This window comes from Capsicum annuum, chromosome 7 (assembly GCF_002878395.1).
Source record: "Capsicum annuum cultivar UCD-10X-F1 chromosome 7, UCD10Xv1.1, whole genome shotgun sequence".
Lineage (NCBI taxonomy): Eukaryota > Viridiplantae > Streptophyta > Magnoliopsida > Solanales > Solanaceae > Capsicum > Capsicum annuum.
Genome location: NC_061117.1, coordinates 33,592,707 through 33,615,747, shown reverse-complemented (window position 1 = coordinate 33,615,747; position 23,041 = coordinate 33,592,707). Strand labels below are relative to the sequence as shown.

The following is a 23,041-nucleotide window of genomic DNA, read 5'->3' as shown; positions in this document are numbered from 1 at the left end:
GATTCATCTTTTTGTGAAGGGATCGAATTTCGGTCTTTAGATTTCTACTCTTTAGATAACATCTTCAGGTAGGTCTTTCTAGGAGATTGTTGATTTTTTCAAGAAGGTGGAGGGCGTAAGTCAAGGGGGTTATGCCAAGGCAGCAGAAAAGAAGGCCCCCAGAGGAGATAGTTTCAGTGGTTCTTATTCTAGAGGTCAGAGTTCATAGAGATACCCTATATGCTCCATTCAGTCAGCGATGCAGGTGTCTGTTGGGGGTTCGTCAGTAGCTAGCCAACCATTTCTAGTCTTTGGTGGTTACCTCGCTTTATATTTTTCAGCTTAGCGACCTACCTTGGATCGTTTATGTTATGAGTGCGATAGAGTTGGTCACATCAGAAGGTTTTGTCCTAATGTGAGGTAATATGGTCAGTCTAGCTAACAACAGTCTCCTAGTGCTCTAGTCCCAGCAGGTAGGGGAGGTGGTGGTAATAGTAAAGGTCATCCACAAGGTGGTCATGGTGGTCATCAAGCAGGTAGGGGTGGCAATCAAACCCCTTGAGGTGGTTTTTAGTCAGATTGCTGATAGGGCTTATATCTATACCTTTCTAGGCAGGTTCGAGGCAGAGGTATCAAATGCTATTATTACAGGTACTATTCTTGTCTGTGACCAGATGACCACTGTATTATTTGATCCTAGCTCTACTTTTTCATACGTATTTGCTAATTTTACTGTGGAATTAGACATGGTGTGTGATTTTCTTGACTTTCCAATTTATGTGTCTACTCCTGTTAGTGATTCTATTATTATTGATAGGGTTTATCATTCTTGTTCTGTTATATTTATGAGGTTCAAACTTGGGGCATATTTAGTGATTCTAGATATGTGGATTTTGATATAATTTGGGTATGAGTTGGTTGTCCTCGTATCATGCTATAATAGACGGTCATGCTAAGACAGTGACTGTGGTAATTTTGAGAATAGATAGACTTAAGTGGGAGAGTGATTATAGTCCTACTCTGATGAAACTTATTTCCTTTATGCTTCCAAAAAGGTTAATTAGGAGGGATTGTTTAGCCTTTCTAGCACATCTCCAGGATGTTTCCATTAAGGTCCCATCTATTGAGTTAGTTCCTGTGGTATGTGAGTTCTAAGAGTTTTTTCCTGCATATTTGCCTGACATGGCACCAGACCGTAACATTGATTTCTGTATTGATTTAGAGCCAGGTACCCATCCTATTTCTATTCCTCCCTATAGGACGGCTCCGGCTGAGTTGAGGGAGCTAAAGGCTCAGTTGTAGGATTTGTTGAGTGGGGGTTTTATCTATTCGAGTGCCTCTTTATTTGGTGCTCCTGTCTTGTTTGTGAAGAAGAAGGATGGTAGTCTCCGTATGTGTATAGACTATAGGCATTTGAACAAAGTTACAATTTGTAATAAATATCCTTTGCCTTGTATCAATGATTTATTTGACTAGTTGCAGGGTGCATCCGTGTTTTCTAAGATTGATTTGAGGTCTGGGTATCATCAGATTAGGATTTGGTCTGATGATATTCCTAAGACTGCTTTTCAAACTAGGTATAGGCATTATAAGTTTCTTGTGATGTCTTTTGGGTTGACTAATGCCCCAGTTTCTTTTACGAGTTTGATGAGTGGGATATTTAAACCCTATTTGAATTCTTTCATGATTGCCTTTATTGATGATATTCTGGTTTGCTCTAAAAGTAAAGATGAGCATGAGAATCACTTAAGGATTGTTTTGGGTTTGTTAAAAGAGAAAAAACTTTATGCAAAGTTTTCTAAGTGTGAGTTCTGGTTGGCTTCTGTATCCTCTTTGGGGCATGTGGTTTCGAAGGAAGGGGTGATGATAGACACGCAAAAGATTAAAACGGTTAAGAATTAGGCTAGGCCTACTTCAGTGACGGAGGTTTGTAGCTTTGTTGGCTTAGCAAGTTATTATCGTAGGTTCGTGAAGGGGTTTGCTTTTATTACTACTCATATGACACAGTTGACTCAAAAGGATGTACCTTTTATCTGGTCTAACGAGTGTGAGGAGAGCTTTCAAAAGATCAAGACCTTATTGACTATCGCTCCTGTTCTTCCCTTGCTGGTAGAGGGTAAGGATTTTATTATTTATTATAATGTGTCACGTTTTGGTTTAGGTGCTGTGTTGATGCAAGAAATAAATGTTATTGCTTATGTTTTGAGGAAATTGAAGCCCAATGAGAAGAATTATCCAACTCATGATTTGGGGTTGGCTGCTGTGGTTTTTGCTCTTAAGATATGGATGCATTACTGGTATGGGGTTCGTTGTGAAGTGTTCATTGATCACCACAATTTGCATTATGTGTTCACGTAGAGGGATTTGAATATGAGACAGTATAGATGGATAGAGTTGCTTAAAGATTATGATATCACTATTCTATATCATCCAGGGAAGGCTAATGTGGTCACTGATGTATTGTGCAGGAAGTCAGCAAGTATGGTTGTTTGGCTTATTTGAATGCTAGTAGGCGTTCGTTGGCTAGAGAGATTCAGACTCTAGCTAACAAGTTTATTCGACTTGAGGTGACTGAGAGGGGAGGGATTCTAGCCAGAATTGAGGCAAGGTCTACATTTCTTGATCAAATCAAGGCTAAACAATTTGAGGATGCTAAGTTGAGCAAGATTCGTGATAAGATTTTGCAGGGTGAGGCCAAAGAGGTCATTTATAATGGTGATGGTGTATTGTGGATTAAGGGGAGAATTTGTGTACGGGTATTGATGATTTTATTCCTACTATTCTAGCTGAGGCTCATTGTTCAAAGTATTCTATACATCCTCGAGTGACTAAGATGTATCATGATTTTAGGCAACATTATTGGTGGGGCCAAATGAAGCATGATATAGTTGATTTTGTTTCCAAATTTCAGTGTTACCAGTAAATAAAGTACGAGCATCAGAAACCTTGTGGTACTCTTCAGCGAATGCCCATTCCTGAATGGAAATGGGAGATGATAGCTATGGATTTTGTTTTTGGTCTTCCCAAGACTTTGGGAAGTATGATTCTATATGAGTTATTATGGATAGGTTGACTAAATTTTCATATTTCATTCCAGTTCAGGTGACTTATAATGTAGAAAAGATGGCCAAGATTTATCTTAAGAAGATTGTTTGATTGCATGGGGTCCCAATTTCTATTATTTCAGATAGGGGTACTTGATTTACCTCCATCTTTTGAAAGAAGTTGCATGACAAGTTGGGTATAAGGTTGGACCTTAGTACAACTTTTCACCCTCAGATCGATGCGTAGTCCGAGCAAATGATTGGTGTTGGAGAATATGCTCCGTGCGTGTGTGATGGATTTTAGAGGTCCTTGGGATCAGTTCCTACCTTTAGTCGAGTTTGCATATAATAACAGTTATCATTCGATTATTGATATGGCACCATTTAAGGCATTATATGGGAGGAGGTGTAGATCTCTCATTGGGTGGATTGATGCTTTTGAGGTGAGACCGTAGGGTACTGATCTGTTGAGAGATTCGTTAGAGAAGGTCAGGTTCATTCAGGAGAAACTTATAGTGGCTCAAAGTAGACAAAAGGAGTATGTGGATCAAAAATTTAGAGATATACACTTTATGGAGAGTGAGCAAATATTGCTCAAAGTTTCACCCATGAAAGGTGTCATGAGTTTTGGAAAGCGAGGTAAGCTCAGTCCTATATATATTGGACCGTTTGAGATTCTTTAATGTATGGGGCCGATGGCCTAGAGGTTGGCATTGCCTCCGAGTTTATTAGCAGTTCACCCTGTATTTTATGTTTCTATGTTAAAGAAGTTTCATGGTGATGGTAACTACATAATTCCTTGGGATTCGGTCTTATAAGATGAAAACGTCTCTTATAAAAAGGAACCTATTGCTATTCTTGATAGAGATGTTCGTAAGCTGAGGACTAAGGAGATTGTGTCAGTGAAGGTCTAGTGGAAGAATCTTCCTATTAAGGAGCCCACTTGGGAGACCTAAGCGAACATACGTAGCAAGTATCTACATCTATTTACGGATTCAGGTAATTCCTTATTTTCCCTTCTTGTCTTGTGTTTGCCCATTCGGTGACAAACGATTATTTAATTGGTATCTAATGTAACTACCCATCCGGTCATTTGTGTAATTTCTTATCTTTCTTATTTTAACCCTCCTCATAGTTTTTTTTATGTGAATTATGACTCACGGGGGCAGATATTACAAATCCTCAAGGTGTTTGGAAGTGATTTAATAAGTCGTTGAATTATTGGGCTTTGAAAAAAATAAAGTCCAGTCATGGTCAATCTTCGATCGATACAGCATCATATTATTTTCAATAGGTCCGAAAATATGTTTTAGTCAATGTACCTATTTGACTTATTTTCTTGAGGTTGCGAATAATATCCGAGGATCTATTGTATATTTAAGGTATTATTTTACTTGGTGGTTATGGACCAAATTAATATTTTCTTAAGTCTTGAGACCTATGTATAAGAATAAATTTAAGTGGGTAGGGTTTAATATCAAAAGTTAAGGGCAAAGAGGGGGCAAACAGTTATTGCGTTCATGAGAGGAGAAGAAAAGAGAAAAAAATGGGGGAGGCGGACGAAGTGTGTAGGAGAAATTTAAGACATCTGCTTCAGGTAATAAGTAAGTTTGTTTCTTGTCTCGAGTGCTTGGATAAACGGAGAGTAGAATTGTTCCTTGGTATTCAATTTTCCGTTGAATAAATAACAATGATACAGTTGGTTAAAAAGTAAAAACAAACTAACAATTCTTGTTGCCATGAAAAAATTAATATTAATTATTAAATTATTGACATAATGATTAGGATAATCATGAAATTAGGGACTATGTTATGTTTCCAGGAAATTCAAAGTGGCGTAGGCCACTGTTTCACTTTTCCTTTTCAGTGAATTGTCATTTGTTTCAAGTGAATCCTAGTTAAAAGTTAGCAATTTATTATATTTAATGGGTTTAGGGGACAACATTTCATTATTAGCAGTAGTTATAGGTTTTTAGTGATTGAAACCATTATTATTATTTTATCATTACCGCTGGTAATAGTAGGCACATATACGATCATATGGAGATAAGAAAATGTACTTGGCGTAGAAAGTAAAGCATTTGTTTTAGCTTTCGAGTTGAAAATAAATATGGTAATATGAGTGTCATTGGAACCGCAAGAGGTTGCGTATTTGAACAAATTTGAAACATTATAAAATTTTACAGAAGGGCAAGACCCTTGCAAAGTAGTTTGTATTTGATTTTTTCGATTGAGGTAGGTTATGGTTTATTTTGAGTTTAGACTCGATTTAATTGTGCATATACTCTTAAATTGAATACTTGTTGATTGGTATTTGGACATGCTTGAAATTGATGATGTTTGGATTATTGAGGCGTGTATAAATAATTATTAAAAATTTACTTGATGGAACTGTCTTATGACTTTAAGTGTACTTGTAAACTTGGTACATCGTATTATATGCTGTGAGTGGTGTAAATTTAATATTGATATTGCTTGTTTATGGTGGATCAGGTACCCTACCGGTACAGATATGTATATTGATATTACTTGTTTATGGAGGATCGGGTACCACGCCGGTACAAATATGTATATTAATATTACTTGTTTATGGAGGATCGGGGAGCACACCAGTACAAATATGTATACTGATATTACTTATTTATGGTGTATCGGGTACCACGTTGGTACGAATATGTATATTGATATTACTTGTTCATGGAGGATGAAGTACCATGCCTATACGGATATGTATATTGATATTACTTATTTATGATGGATCGGGTACTATGTCGGTACGAATATGTATATTGATATTACTTATTTATGGAGGATCGGGTACCACGTCGGTACGGATATGATATTGATATTACTTGTTATTAAGGATTGGGTACCACACCGGTACGGTATATGAACATAGATTATTCCCTACAGGTCATGACTATTTGGGAAAAATAAGTCCTTTTAGCATGTATGTACGTATTTGTGTTGATTTTTTGGATGTTTATTGTATTATTGACACTCTTAATGGTTATGTGACTTGGTTGTGAGTACTGTTTGATCTGTTATTGTTGTATTGTTGATTCATTGAATTGTTGTTATGTAACGATGCCTGTATACTTGTTATTTGATTTATGTTGTGTATATGCTATTAAGTTGAGTTGACCTATGATCTCTACTAGTTCATAGTGGTTTGTATTGATACTACCCTGTACTCTTCTTTTGCTGAGTGCAGAAAATGTTCCAGAGTTTCAGACATGAACTCACCTATAGAGTTTGATAGAAGATCTTGATCCAAGGGTAAGCACTCCATATTCAGGATGCCATGAGTTATCTTATTTGTTCTTGTCCATCTTTCGGTCAATGAAACATTCTTTATTTACTTTATTTTTTGATACTCTTTAGACATGATCTTTGTTAGTAGTTTTTGTACGATGACTTTGGGTCTTGGAGATTTTAGTAAGTAATTTATTTGACTTCTGCATTAATAATGATTAGTCGTGAATTATTGTTATTATGTTGATTTTATGATGATATCATCTCAGTATTGATAAAGTGATTGGGTAATAGTTTGATTTAGATGGTTCTCCTACAGGGAGATTAGTGTGGGTGCCACTTATGGCCATTTGGGTCGTGACACTCTAAACATCCCTTGTGCGTTTGAATTAAAGATTTTCTGGAGTAATTTCTTATCCCTAAACATTTGTGGGGATATGCATTGAAAATTTTGCGGTAATCTTTAGTTTTTTTTGGATATATAGATTTTTTTTTGATTTTTTTAGGTATTCTCTAAGTGAGTTAGTAAGTTTATTTAAATTTCATCTATTTTCATAGAATAGATTGTATAAATTGAAAATCGAATTGTAGTGTCAATTTCACAGAATAAATATTGATGAATTATTTTCATAGTTGGGTATTTGATCTAATGTGTTTATAGTTGATATATATATTGTCGGACTCGTCAGGTTATCTTTTGGTTCCTTGGTGAACTAGTTATAGAGTGGAAGAGTGGTTCCCTAGCTCCTAGGGAAAGGTTTATTTCTTATCTTAGAGCTCATAGATTAATCTTCAAAGAGTGTCTCTATAATTTTGTTCGAGTTAAAGATTCTAACTCGAAAGGTCTTTCTTTGTACTTAGTTGTGGTGGTAACTGAGTTTCCTGAGGTCTTTTTGAATTATCTTCCTGGTGTTCCTCCCGATAGGGAGATTGAGTTTGGTATTGATTTGGTTCTAGACACACGTCCAATATCTATTCCTACTTATAGAGTGACTCGGACTGAGTTGAGAGAACTCAAGGAACAACTTAAGAATCTTCTAGATAAGGGGTTTATTCATCCTAGTGTATCCCTATGGGGTGCACCAGTGTTGTTCGTGCACAAGAAGGGTGGTTCCCTTTGGATATGCATTGACTATCGGTATTTAAATAAGGTAATAGTCAAGAACAAGTATCCTCTTGCAAGGATAGATAACTTGTTTGGTCAATTGCAAGGTGCCAAGTTCTTTTCTAAGATAAATCTTTGATTTGGGTATCATCAACTTAAGATCAGGGAGGACGATATACCTTAGATCAATTTTTAAACTCGATATGGGAACTTTGAGTTCTTTGTGATGTCATTTGGGTTGACTAATGCCCCAACAACATTTATGGATTTTATAAACAAGGTTTTCAGCCACTTTTTGGATCTTTTTGTCATTGTGTTCATTGATGACATCTTGTTGTATTCTAACAGTGAGGTGGATCATGTTAATCACCTCTGTGTGGTGTTACGGACCTTGAAAGAACAACAGTTGTATGTCAAGTTATCCAAGTGTGAGTTCTGGTTAAAGACTTTGACTTTCTTGGGTCATATTATATCTAGTGAGGGGATCATAGTGGATCCTTAAAATATGGTTAAGGTTAAAAGGTGGCCTAGACCCACGACTCTAAATGATATTTAGAGATTCATGGGTTTGGCTAGCAATTATAGGTGGTTTATATTGGGGTTTTCTTCTTTAGCTGCCCTATTGACTAAGTTAACTTAGAATAAGGCAAAGTTCTTGGTCAAATGCATGTGAAGGAAGTTTTAAGAATCTTAAGTATATGCTAATTTCGGCTCCAATTTTGGCATTTCCTGAAGGCAATGAGAGGTTTGTGGTTTATTGTGATGCGTCCCGGGTAGGACTTGGTTGTGTTTTGATGCAGCATGGAAAGGTAATTGTTTATACTTCTAGGCAGTTGAAAGTACATTAGACGAATTATCCTACTCATGATTTTGATCTTTTAGCAGTGGTTTTTTCTTTGAAAATCTGGTAGCATTTTTTGAATAGAGTGCACGTGGAAATCTTTTGAATTATGAGAGTCTATAGTATGCGTTCACTCAGGAGGGTTTAAATCTCAGGCAAAAGAGATAGTCGGAGGTTCTTAAGGATAATGGTATGTGTCTTCACTACCTCCCAGGTAAATCTAACATGGTCGATGATGCTCTTAGTAGGTTATTTATGAGGAGTTTAGCTTATGTGGAAAGGAGAAGCGATAATTTGTGAAGGATATTCACTGATTGGCAAATCTTAGAGTCTATTTTCTAGACTCCGAGGATGGTGGTGTATTGGTACAGGAAATGGTTCGGTCATCTCTTGGTGCGAAAATTAAGGAGAAGCACATGTTAGATCCTATCTTGATGAAAATCAAGAGTGATATAGGTGGGCAAAAGGTAATGGTCTTTGAGATCAGTGGTGACAGTACCTTGAGGTACCAAGGGAGGTTATATGTTCCCAACATGGATGGGTTGCATGAAAGGTTATTGGTTAAGAAAGATGAATTATGCTATGTTGTTCATCTCGATTCAACTAAAATGTATCATGATATCAAAGAAGTGTATTAGTGGAATGGTATAAAGAGAGATGTGGGTAATTTTGTAGCCACATGCACGGTGTGACAATAAGTCAAATTTGTGTACATGAGGCTTGGTGGGTTATATCAAGAAATTGAGTTACCCAAATAGAAATAGGAAATGATCAATATAGATTTCATTACTATCCTTCCTCAGTCTAGAATTCTATTTGAATTGATTTGGGTCATTATGGATTGGATGACCAATTCCGCTCACTTCTTTCCAATGTGGACTAACTTTTAGGTAGAGGACTATGCAAAATTGTATATTTAGGAGATTGTGAAGCTGCATAGGTACCTATTTCAATTATCTTTGATTATGGTATGCAGTTTTCATCTCATTTCTAGTGATCTTTTCATACATAATTAGGGACTAAGGTTAGTTTGAGTAATACTTTTCATCCTTAGATGGATGGGCAAGCAGACAAAACTATTCAGATGTTAGAGGATATGCTTTAGGTGTGCGAGATTGATTATGGTGGCAATTGGGTTAAGCATCTACCTTTGGTAGAGTTTTCTTACAATAATAGCTATCATTCTAGTATTGGTATGGACCCTTTAAAGGCATTGTATGGTAGGAGGTTTAGATCTCCTATTGGTTGGTTCGAGCTTGGTGAGGCTGATATATTTGTTCTAAATTTGGTTTATCGGGATATGAAAAAGGTAAAGGTTATTCGAGATAGACTTAAGGCTGCCCAAAGTCACCAAAAGTCCTATGCGGATGTAAGGTGTAGAGACTTGGAGTTTGAGGTCGGGAATAAGGTGTTCTTAAAGGTATCTCCCATGAAGGGAGAAATGCGGTTTGGTAAAAAGAGGAAGCCCAGTCCTCGATTTATTGGTACTTATGCAATTTTGAGAAGTATTGTTGATGTGGCTTATGAATTGGTGTTTCCTTCTGTTGTGAGCTCCATTCATCCCGTATTTCATATATCTATGTTGAGGTCTCTTAGTGATCCTTCCTTAGTGGTTCCTTTAAAGGACTTAGATATCTTGGATTCTCTGTTTTATGAAGATGTCTTGATCGATATCTTGGTTAGGAAGGTTCGTTGGTTACAGACTAAGGATATGGTCTCGGTAAGGTTTTATGGTGGAATCACAAGGTGGAAGAGGATACATGGGAAGCAGAAGAGGACATGAAGTCCAATTATCCGCATCTATTTTATGCTCTTGGGATTCGTGCGGAAGGTATGTTTTCTTCAACATACTTTTGTGTTCAAACTTTGTTGAAGGAAATATTAATATCTTTGCATCTTTATTTTCTAACTTGGTTTGAGGTTGATTTGAAATTTGATAATGCAAATGACCCTACTGAATTTCTTTGCATCTTTGTTAAATTTAAGTGTTGAGGCATCTAAGGGGTGCAAATCATGTTTGTATCGAACTTGTCCGTCATTGAGTGATGAATATTCCTAGTGGAGGAGACTGAAACACCCTAGGTTTGGGACCCTTAGAAAATTTACTAGATTTTTAGTCTCTAGATAGGATACGACTTGGGGAAATAACTCGTACACTGAGATACGAGTGGTATGGGTTAGTCGTATGCTAACTAATGTTATTTGGTGGGTTGGTTGGGTTAATAGAATGGGTATGATTTGTTTAGTACAAGTCACATGGATGGCCATAGGTTGATTGGTTTGGGTCTTTCCTTCACTTAATCTTAGACCTGGTAGACTAACTTAGAACTGAGTACGAGTGGTTCCCTTTGAGCCATAAGCCAAGGTATGAGCCGTACCATGGACTCGTATCGTGGTCAGTGTTCATTCCTCTTAAGATTCTATTCTGCTAAAGGTACGAATCATAGGTACTAGTTGTATACTTGGATACAACATGGTTTGGGGTGAGTCTTATCTTGAACAGTGTTGGGTTCCACGGAGATGGACTTGGGTATGAGTAGTGGGTACCACTCTTATTGGAGGGTACAACTGGTATGGATAGTTGTATCCCTCTGGCAAGATTTTGGTGCAGTATAAGTAAGGGTAATCTGGACATTTCACCACTTAACCTAATAAGGCCTCATGACTTTTAACTCATTTGAAAGGTTATTTTCCCTATCATTCTATTCCTTAGCACTTATAAAACACTCTCTAATTCTCTTTAAAGTTCTTGGGCAAATGAAGCTAGAGTTTCATCTTAAGGATTAATTTGGGGCTTGTGTTGGTGATTTCTCTCTATCATCTACTCAATTTAAGGCATGTTCTCTTCCCTCATTGTTAGTTCCAACTAAAGGCATGGTTTCATACAATGTTTTCATGGTTTGATTATTGTATCGCTTTGTGTTTTCAAATATAATTTGGGGGTTTTGGTTATAAATGCTTATTTATGGGTTTTCCATGTTTTAGTTATGTTTTTTTATGCTTTAATGGAGGTTTTGGATAATTGGTTGCATGGGAATAGTTATTTAGTAATTTACTTTGGGTTTGGAGATACTATGCCCACAATATGTTTGATAAAATGCATATGAGAATGTTTTCATTACATTGTTGGATTATTAATGGAACTTATGCATGGTTTAAACTGTGTAATGGAACCCTAAATGGTTTAAATGGTTTGGAATGGTTATATGGAATGGTTTGGTTCTCATGGTTATGGTTAATTGAATATCCTTGTGGGGTGCATGGGACTCCCCCAAGCAAACATAATGGAATACTTATGGGGTACATGGGACTCCCCCAAGTTATCTTGGTAAATAGGTACACGGGAATCCCTTTACCTTAAAAGTTTTAGATAAAGACAATACTTGAAAGTTATAGTCGGTATGACGTTACCACTATGTATAACCTCGATTGATAAAAATGGTTTGGTTGGTTGGAAATGGTTTTAATTGGGCTATAAAGATGGGGTGTGATAGCTACCATGAAGGTGGGAGTCCAATGGATGAACATTGGAAACTCATGGTTTCCAACATAAGGGGTAGGTCATGGCAACCTTATGTGATACACAGGAATCCTTTAAGTACACTATACAAATGTATCATGGAGGGTGAAGGATACTTGGGAATCCCTTACTCTTATGTATCTCCAGTTTATGCAGCTTCACTCATCAGGGCCCGTTCAGGGGGTTAAACTGGATCCATATAGCCCGTGGGTGGTTAAGGATAGCTAAACTACTCATATCAGGTTAATATTTTCAAATGCATGCTAAACCAAGTTCCCTTTCCCGACATGGTTATATATAAGTATGGTTTGTATGCATATGGATGGTTTACTTGGTTTTACTAAAAGGAATTATTTTATCCTTATCCTAAGTTCATTCTAGCGCTCACCCGCTAGCCTATCTTCGAGCGGCTATATCCCCTTGTGATGCAAGAACTGACCATTCTACTCCTCTTGCTTAGCGATCAGACTTCGGGATCAGCTATTAGATTGAAGTTTTGAGCTTTCATATTTCTGAAAGGCTCTATTTCATACTTTGGTTTATTTATAAATATTGGTTTTGGCTATGGGTGGAGCATGTCCCAATCGAATTTTGGGTTTTTTTGGTTAGAGGCTTTTGTAGAACTACTATGGGTTGGCATTGGCGGGATAGATATTGGTGTCAACTTTAGTATTGGCATTGGTATTGGGGCTGATACTGTAGGATGAAATTTCTCTCTGTTCCATCCTTTTATGTTATGTAATGGAACTTGGTTAGTTTATTGTTTTGGTTTTGGTTTATGGTTTGGTTATGGTTATCGGTTGGTTTGGGATGGTTGGACTCATTTGGGTTAGTCACGGTTATAGATCTATCCTAGAGTTTGGATTTGGATAATTATTTGTTATCTTGTTATATGTTTGGATTCATCTGACTTATGGTATGCGCTGGACGGTTAGGTTAGGTATTGGGGGTGGTCCCTGGTCCTGGTTGAACTTGGGATGCCCATTACGACAAGTCCCTTTGCTGGATTATGTTAAATTCCCAACAAGAAGGTATTGATTATGATGAGACCTTTTCCCCCATGGCAAGGTTCGAGTCAATGCAGATTTTATTAGCATTTGTTGCTTTCAAATGTTTTAAGCTATTTCAAATGGATGTAAAAAGTGCTTTCTCAAATGGTTTTATTCATGAAGAAGATTTTTTAAAACAACCTCCAGGGTTTGAAAACCATCATATCAAAATCATGTTTTCAAATTATCAAAAGAACTCTACGGCCTCAAACAAGCTCCAAAGGCTTGGTATGAGAGATTGAGTACTTTCTTACTATATAACAATTTTCAAAAGGGTAAAATTGATACAACTCTATTCATACAAAAGCTTGATTCAAATCTTCTTATTGTGCAAATTTACATTGATGATATCAATTTTGGTAGTTCTAACATCTCTATGTGTGAGAATTTTTCTAATTTGATGAAAGGGTAATTCGAAATAAGTCTTATCTGTAATATACATTCTTTTTGGGATTACAAATCAAAAAACTTATAAAGGCACTTTCATCATCAAGCCAGGAACATGAGGGAAATCATAAAAAAAATTGGTATGTAAAAAGGAAAGCACTATGGAACCCTATGAATCCATTTACAAGCCTTGATTTAGATTCGTTCGAAAAAGATATTGTTGAAAAGATGTGCAGGGGGGTGATCGGATCTTTACTCTATTTGACTGCGAATCGACTAGACATTATGTTCAGTGTATGTAAATATGCTAGGTTCTAGTTGACTCCCAAGGAGTCTTATCTCACTGTTGTCAAATGAATCATCCGATATCTCAAAGGAAGTCAAGACGTTGGACTATGATATCCCTAATCCTCGTATTTTTATTTAATTGGATTTTCAGATGTTATTACTGTAGGGGATAAAAATGATAGAAAGAGCACTATTGGAACATGTCAAATTCTTGGTGATTACCTAATATTTTCGTTGCTCTTTCAACCACTGAAGCGTCGGAAGTTGTGATACTCAAATCTTATGGATTATGCATCAGCTACTTAACTTTAATTAATCCTTTAAATCTATTCATATAATGTGTGATAACACCAGTTCTATTATGTTATCTACATATATTGTGCATCACTCTAGGGCTAAGCATATTGATATTAAGCATCATTTTATTCGAGATCATGTAGATAATGGTGATTTTTCTTTAAAATTTGTTGACTCTGAAAAATCAACTAGCAAATATCTTTACAAAAACCATGCTAGAATAAAGATTTTGTTACCTTAGAAAGAGGCTTGTTATTCTTATCTTTGATGACTTATGAGCCTTATTTTTAGACAATAACTTGCCCAGATTTAAAAAAAAGTCACCTCTTCTGAAAAAGTAGTCATCATTACTTCCCCTTATTTTACGCCTTAAATTACTGCCCTTTTGATCCTTTTACCTTCCCAACAGCCCTTCTGCAACCCTTTAACTTCAATAAACACCTCCTTTTTCACCTTCTCTCAATTTATCCTTCTCTTTTCTCCATTCAACTTCTCCTATTCCTCTCTATCTCTTTAAAAAACCTTAATTCAAACTCATCTCTACCACCTACGACTCAAAAACCTTCACTAGTATGGGATACATATTAATGGATGATGAGTGGTATATAAAGGACTCCACCAAAGCAAAATCGTAGTTCCGAAAGGTAAGCAAACCCATCTGTAACCCCATGTTTCAGGTATTAAAGGAATTAGAAGGACTCAAGGACCATATGAGGATTGTCAAAGAAGGAGTGGTGCTACTTCAGGAGTCAACTCTCAAATTGTTGCAACTTGGGAAGGATACTAATTCTGACATAAGCAAAGTGAGATTGACTATTGATAGGCTCAAACAAGAAGACATTAATTTTTTTCCCAAAGTATTCTCTCGCTTGACTCCTTCAAAACGGAAGCTAGCTGCTCAAACAATGACCTTGATATCGCTGTTAAAAACTCATATTCCTCGTTTTCCAAGAATATTGAAAAATTATATGGACAATTGTAAGACACCACAAAAATTTCTAAGCGTAATTCAGTCCTTTAAGCTTGTCAAGGGGTCCCAGACTTAGAAAATTCTAGCTATGTTCCCAGACTTAGTTTACTTTTGTCCTTCGAATGTTGGTAATCTTATTTTGCCACCTTAATGTCCTTTAAAGGTTCGTATTTTTGTTAATTCATGATAAGAGAGGTCAATAGGTGTTCCCAGATAAGTTTTGGATTTTTCAGACCTCGTGTAGACCACGTTTGGTGTCCCAAAATAGTGGACTAATGTGATCTTGGCGCACTGCATCACCTGTCATATTTGTTAACATTGTTGCAGGGACTGTAAGTAAAACTACTAAGGCTTGGCGCGATCATGGTGCGATGCGTCTGGTATCGCATCGATGCTATCGATGCACCACGTCGCCAATCACATCGATGCCTAGTTTTCAGTCGTTAAAGTCCAAGTTTTAAGGGCAAACGGGTCAATTTTCCACCCCTATATAAGCCTATAACATGAGATTCAGGTAGGTTTTCACTAAAAGATAGTTGTTTCTCTCAAATTCCCTTATTGGGTTTTCAATTGAAGGACCTAATCCAAGAGATTCCACCGTTAATCTTCAAGAAAGTTCCATCCAGGGTATGTCAAATGTTCATTCATGAATTTCTTTGATCCATGAAGCCCAAGAATCTAATTTTAAATTATAAATTATGATACTTATGGTGTGGATTGATTATGATCATGATGATGTTATTGTATGAGTCCCAGGTTGGAATCTAAAATGTGTTTTCATGAATCTATGATAGTATGTGGCCTGAAAACCTATCAATTGAGTTGTTGTATAGAATTATTATGTGTTAATTTTATGATCATGCCTATGGCCTAAGTTATGCATCCTAGGTGTTTGATAAAATGACTAAGAGACTAAGAATTATGCCTTATGACTCAATAGAACCTAAATGTTATGTTTTACTCGTATGTTCAAAATGACTCCCATGCTATTGTTATGCATTGTAAAGGATTGATATAATTCTTATGAAATTATGACATATTTATATGCATTCTTATTCATATATAAGCTTATGTCATGAAGATACTTCATGATAATCCCCAATGATAGTACTATGAATTGTTGACTATGGTTATATGTCAAGAAGTGTCATGTCTTGTTAGTTTCATGTTATTGAGACCTGGGGGTACTTTTACCCAACAATTTAGTGGTGTGCATAGAGTCAGTGTCAGTTTTCAAAATACTCTCAGTCAAACCATGATCAGTAGAATTGAGTCAGCCACATAACTCAAAAAAACTCAGGAAAACTTAGTAAATTCAGTATCAGTCTAGTAATATCAATAACCTCAATAGTCTCAGTCAGTTATCAGATCTTAGTAGCATTCTGTCAGTCCATGAAACTCAGTGAACTCAGTCCAGTTCAGTTTAGTGTAATCAGATAAGTGTCTATTCAGATAGGAGCAGGATTCAGCATCGAGTGAACCCAAGGATGAGGACACACACTGACAGCAGAGGGAGTGAACCTTAGAAGCAATCCTTGAGCTCCAGAACTACGTAGCCAACATAGGTATAGATGTACCCCTATGAGTCTAGGGACTATACATCTCATTTGAGTTTTTCCTACTTGGAGGGGTTGATAGAAGAGCTCCCTGTCAGAGAGGGTTAACTAACAACTTGTCTTTACCCATGGCATGGTACTGACACCTTTCCAGCTGGGGTTATAGGTTGGACCCCACTAGTTCATATTTGGGGCATGTTGGTTAGATGATTACCTCCCACCGTTTCAGTTTCAGATAGTGTGTTCAGAATAGAATTCCGTTTAGTTCATCAGAAATCAGGACTTTTAGGAATAGTCACTCACTTTAGTAAAGAACTCAAATAATTTTACAAATTTTGAGGATTGTCAGACATAGTCACTCAGTTCAGTACGGAACTCAGCTACTTTCATCAGAATCAAGATTGTCATAAATAGTCACCACGTTAGCAGTTTATTAGTTATTAGTTACATTAGTTATCATTAATTCATGTATCAGTAAACTCAATATTCAGAGTCCTCATGACCCTAATTATGGTTATGTATTCAGGCATGTATTTTCATGCAGTCATGTTCATGTTATTCAGTCGATTATAGTATATGCATATGAACCCTTGCATTCGCCTACCTCACTTGCGTACTAGTACATTCTCACATATTGATGCATACTTTTTTTTGCGCTATGGTGTTTTATACCATAGGTTCGGACGCTCAGGTTCCCTGTCGCACATAGCAATTTAGATTCTAGTAGCAGTAGATTAGCAGTGAGTCCTCATCATCTGAGGATAAATGATTATCTCATTAGTTTATATTTTTATTATTGCACTATTTTAGAGTTAGTTGGGGACATGTCTCATCAACTCCTCATTCAGATAGTTGTGTGTTAGACGCTTTCAGACTATAGCATGTTCAAATAGTTATTTCAGTTGTTTTGGTATTGATATATCATATTTATAGATGTTATGTTTTATCAAATATTTGAACCTTACGGCCTTTCAGCCCTTTTATTTTGCATTTATACAGTATATTATGCAGTGCTCAGCTTCAGATATCAGTCATAGGTTAGCTTGTGGTCCTTCAGGATTTCTAGCACCATGTAGCTTTTCGGGTATCAAATTTGGGGTGTTACAAACTTTGTATCAAAGCCTAAGGTTCAATAGTGTCCTAGGAAGCTTGAAAAGTCGCATCTAGTAGAGTCTTATGCATGGTTGTGTTGCGTGCCACACTTATGTACAGGAGGCTATAAGATGTTTTAGGAATAATTTCCCTTCTTTCAGTATTCATATCGTGCGAGTGAGCATGAGCTCTAGTTAAACTCTCAGTCTAATCCCTTCTTCTCTTCCGTTTACAGAACATGCCTCCAAAGAGGACTTAGTGGAAAGAAATGGGAGATCAACCAGTCCCTCAATCCAATCAGCCTAACCTTTTGGGTGAACATGTCACTCATGCAGAATTTACGACTGCATTCACTACTATAGCCAATTTATTCGCAGCTCAGAATGAATGGCCAACTGTTGTATTGGCCAACCCAATGGCCAATTCTGGTGTAGCCAAGATTTCGGACTTTACCCAAATAAATCCTTCATTATTCTCAAGTTTTAATTCTAAAGTGGATCCACAGGAATTCCTCGACTAGGTTCAGAAAGTCATAGATATCATAGGGGTGACTTCTAATGAGAGTGCGGAGTTAGCCGCCTATTATCTATAAGATGTAGCTCATAGGTTGTTTAATAGTGGAAGAAATATAGGGGTACAGATTTAGAGCCCATAGGATGGGAAGTGTTTGGTATGCTTTCTTAGATAGATTCTTTCCCCTAGAGCAGAAAGAAGCCAAATTGTTAGAGTTCATCAATCCCAGGCAAGGAAGTATGAGTGTGAAAGGGTATTACCTCAAGTTTACTTAGTTAGCCAGGTACGCTCCCCATCTAGTAGCAGACAGTAGATCCATAATCAGTAAGTTTGTGTCTAGGGTATCAGGTAGAGTGGTTAAGGAGTGCAGGACTACAATGTTGATTAAGGAGATGGACATATCTAGTCTTATGGTCCATGCTCAACAGATTAAGGAGCAGAAACTTAAGAAGAAAGAGAAGGAAAATAAGAAAGCCAGAAATGATTGTTATAGTTTTTCTCAGCCAGGGTCACAAGGTGGTAACCGTTCTCAGCATAGGCAGAAGTTTCCATCTTTAGCTAGTGCACCAGTACCAAAGTTCAAAAATGACCGTAGGGATGAGGCGCCAGGCTTCATAGCCCACGGTAGTGAGAGCAGTATTTTTACTTATCCGCTTTATGAAGAGTGTGGTAAGGATCATAAGGGTATATGTAGAGCCGACAATGATGTGTGTTTTGGATGTGGCAAGACAGGTCACACAGTTTGAGATTGTCCTAGACCTGGTCCACGAAGTCAACATAGTCGTCCTTCAGCTTAGACTGATCACCCGAATTAGCAGGGTGCCAATCCAGCACTATCAGTTGGCAATGCCCAAATAGACTTTATGTTCTTTATTCTTGATTATATTAGGAAAGTCCTCCTGATACAGCCACTAGTATGTTATAGATCCCTCATTTACTTGTTCACGCTTCTTCAGATTCAGGAGTTTCTTTTCTTTTATAACTCTTTACATAGCAGTTAACTTTAAGGTCAGATCAAATTTTAACAGGACCTTTTCTAGTCTCTACCCAAGTGAGTTAGTCTAACATAGCCTGACAGGTATACAGGAACTGTCCGGTTATGATATCTCAGAAAGTCGGGCCTTTAGGTTCTAGTAGTAATGCCAGTATGTGCGAAAAAACAATAAGGAAAGATGATTCCCAACCCATTCCTACCTCAGTGAAAAGTTTTGTACTTCAACCATCATGATACTTACACATGCTTTATGTTTTAGTCCCATGAATACAGCTTATATCCATGTGATTTTCATAGAATAGGGTATAATTCAAGTTCCTCGTATGAGTAGTTCAAGTTCATCTAGTATTTCAAATCATGTTCCATGAAAATAGATACTCCAAACTCAGCTCATGCAGCTCATGAGTCATGCACTCATGTCATGCTTTACAAGTATTCTCAGCCCACACAATTTATGACTTCACTCTTAGTATTCAATCAAACTCAGAATATGTTACGTCTACCCTCAATTTAGATCCCTCAGTGAATCCGTAATGTTAATGTTCCATCCCTCAAGCCTTAATTACGAAGTTAGTTAAGAAATCAATATTCAGTAAAGGACTCAAATAGTCCTATAGGACCTTGTCTTTCAGTGATCAGTTACTTAGCCATCAGAATTTAGTACTTCATTACCAGTCTAAACCTTAGTATTAGAAGCCAGCATTCAGTATCAGTTACATTCCTAGTTACGGTTACAGTCTTAATTACCTCCTTAGCCATAATCCTAGTCCTAGTTCAGTATTGAGATCAGAAGCTCAATCCAATTTCAGGATTACCCAACCATAGCATAGGGCCATCAGTACCTCAGTTTACAGAATTTTTTTGAATCATGTTAGACGCCTGGTCTTGCATTCCGTTCCTAAGATAATATAGTTTATCCATAATTCATGCTCATTTATCTTATGTTACCCGGTCAGTCATTACCTTATATGCATTATGCTCTGTAGTTTCAGTCCATCTTTTTAAAAGAAGTACAATCTAGTTTTACGTGTCCATTAGCCAACTTTCAGTCATTCAGTTAATCAGATAAGTTAGTATATTTATGCATTCATGCTCCGCACCCACATGAATCCTATTAGTAGTCTTAGTTATAGTGCACAAAGTTTAGTCACTTTATCTTAAACATAGTTTCATTGGCCTTGCCTCCTAATACAAGAACCCCATCCATGTAGCGATCTCCTATTTAGATGTCCTACTCAGACCAGCCCAAGATTTGTTTTCTCCCTCCAGTCACTAGAACTCTATAGAAAGAGTTTTATAGAAATGCTTTAGTCGATTATAATTTTTCAGCATGAGTTAGTCCACAAAGAAAGTAGTTCATTTTAGCAGTTAGACAGACAAGTTCGGATAGTGTGGTTTCCTATCTTTCCATCTAGTCGCACTACCCGAAGTCTCATGAATGTGATTATTCTAAGATGGACCAACCAGGTAGTTGTGTTTTCAGCTTAGTTTATGTATCATGTCTCAATTTCAGGTCCCATATATTCAGTCATAATTCAGTTCGTAGGTGCCTTGTGCATCGCCCCAGTTTTTTTGTCTATCTAGACAAAGTCATCTCAATAGTCTTTAAGGGACCTAGTGTCCCAAGGGGGATATAAACTATAATCCCCCGAATTATCATGACATAAACATGCCAATCTCTTTTCTAGTAATAGATCCAATTTGGAGTAATAGGTACCCATAGGTTATCCCCTCTATCTTCGATCTCAGTCGTAAGTTGTGTACTCAATGGCTCAGTTCAATTCATAATACTCATTTCGCATCATACATTATAGACTTAGTCATGTTCTTATGTTCTTGTTCATGCATGTTCAGAAAGGATCTCGAGTTCGAGATTGGTGGCTTCATGTACTTGAAAATCTCTCCCATAAAGAGAGTGAAGAGGTTCGGCAAGAAAAGCAAACTCAATCCTCGATATGTCACCCTTTCAAAATTCTTAGTCGCTTTGGTAAAGTAGCTTATGATCTTGAGTTCCTTCAGATCTTGCTTTAGTCCATCCAGTCTTGCATATCTCGTTGCTAAAGAAGTGCATAGGTAAACCAGTAGTCGTAGTCCCTATAGAGGACATAGATGTTTAGAACAACCTTTATTACGAAAAGATTCTAGTTGAAATTCTTGACTATCAAACTTATAGATTGAGGAACAAAGAAATCCCTCTAGTCAGCGTTCTTTGGCGGAATCAGTCCGTTGAGGGAGCTAGTTGGGAAGCAGAAGCATACATGCGTACTATGTATCCTCAACTCTTCTCCAAAAACTCAAACTTAGACCAAAGTAATGATTTCCTTAAAGGTTATTCAATTTTATGTTCAAATTCCAGTTACAAACCAGTTTCAAGCTCAGATTCCCATTATAAACTTGGTATATATTTACCAATGCATATTTAATCATATGTTCATGCATCAGATCATTCATGTGTTCATGCATCAGACATGCATTCTCATTGTGAGAAGATCAGTTTATCAGAAATCTCAGTCATGTATTCATAAGTTAGTTTAGTCATGAAATCATGCATTAAATATGCATACTCAATATGAACCTCAGTAAATCAGTAATATCAGTCATGTAGTCATGTTTCAGTATGTACTTTAGTTTATCATTTCTCCTATCTCAGTCAGTCTCATTTGAGGATGAATGTTGCTAAGGGGAACATATTGTAAGACCCCGCAAAAATTTCTAAGCTTAATTCAATCATTTAAGCTTGTCAAGGGGTCCCTGACTTAGAAAATTCTAGATAAATTCCTAGACTTAGTTTATTTTTTGGCCTTCGAAAGTTGGAAATCTTATTTTTCCACCTTAATATCTTTTAATGGTCTGTACTTTTATTAATTCAAGATCAGAAAGGTCAATAAGTATTCCTGGACAAGTTTTATATTTTTTGGACCTTGTGTAGACCACGTTTGGTGTCCCAAAATAGTGGACCAATGCGATCTTGGTGCACTGCGTCTCCTATCGCGTTGTTTAACATTGTTGTAGGGAATACCTGTAAAAATAATGAGGCTTGGCATGATCATGGTGCAATATATTGGGTATCGCATCGATGCCATCGATGCACCATGTCGCCAATCACGTCAATGGCCAGTTTTCAGTCATTAAATATCTGAATTTTAAGGTCAAAAGGGTCAATTTCCCACCCCTATATAAGTCTATAACACGAGATTCAGCTAGGTTTTCACCAAAATATAGTTATTTCTCTCAAATTCCCTAAAGAACAAGTCTAGGGTTTTCAATTGAAGGACCTAATCCAAGAGATTCCACCGTTAATCTTCAAGAAACTTCCAGCCAAGGTATGTCAAGTGTTCATTCATAGATTTCTTTCATCCATGAAGCCCAAGAATCTAATTTTAAATTATAAATTATGATATTTATGTTGTGGATTGATTATGACCATGATGATGTTGTTGTATGACTCCCAAGTTGAAATATTAAATATGTTTTCATGAATATATGTTAGTATGTGGCCTGAAAACCTATCGATTGAGTTGTTATATGGAATTATGATGTGTTAATTTAACGATCATGCCTATTCTCTAAGTTATGCATCCTAGGTGTTTGATAAAATGATTAAGAGAATAAGAACTATGCCTTATGACTCAATAGAACCTAAATAATGAATCCATGTTTTACCTGTATGGTCACAATGACTCCCATGATATTGTTATACATTGTAATGGATTGATGTAATGCTCATGAGATTAGGCTTATGAAATTATGGCATGTTTATACATTCTTATTCATATATAAGCTTATGACATGCAAATAATTCATGATAATCCCCAATGATAGTACTATGAATTGTTGACTATGGTTATTTGTCAAGAAGTGTCATGTCTTGTTAGTTTCATGCTATCGAGTCCTGGGGGTAATTGTACCCAATAATTTAGCTGTGTTCCTAGAGACAGGGTCAGTTTTCATGTACTCTCAATCAAGCCATGATCAGTAGAATTCAGTTAGTCACATTACTCAAGAAAACTCAATAAATTAAGTATCAATCCAGTAATCTCAGTATTCTCAGTAACCTCAGTAGTCTCAGTCAGTTATCAGATCTCCGTAGTATTTCGTCTGTCCATGGAACTCAGTGAAATCTTTCCAGTTCTGTTCAATGTAATCAGATC

At 36.8% G+C, this 23,041-nt stretch overlaps 1 protein-coding gene across 1 annotated transcript; it reads left to right on the top strand.

The window, feature by feature from the left end:
* Nucleotides 1-1,161: 1,161 nt before the first annotated feature.
* LOC124885698 lies at nucleotides 1,162-3,937 on the top strand. The gene is made up of 4 exons (XM_047393948.1): nucleotides 1,162-1,207; nucleotides 2,141-2,283; nucleotides 2,448-2,735; nucleotides 3,866-3,937. The coding sequence occupies exons 1-4, from the start codon at nucleotides 1,162-1,164 to the stop codon at nucleotides 3,935-3,937; spliced, it is 549 nt and encodes a 182-aa protein (XP_047249904.1).
* The last annotated feature ends 19,104 nt before the right edge of the window (nucleotides 3,938-23,041 follow it).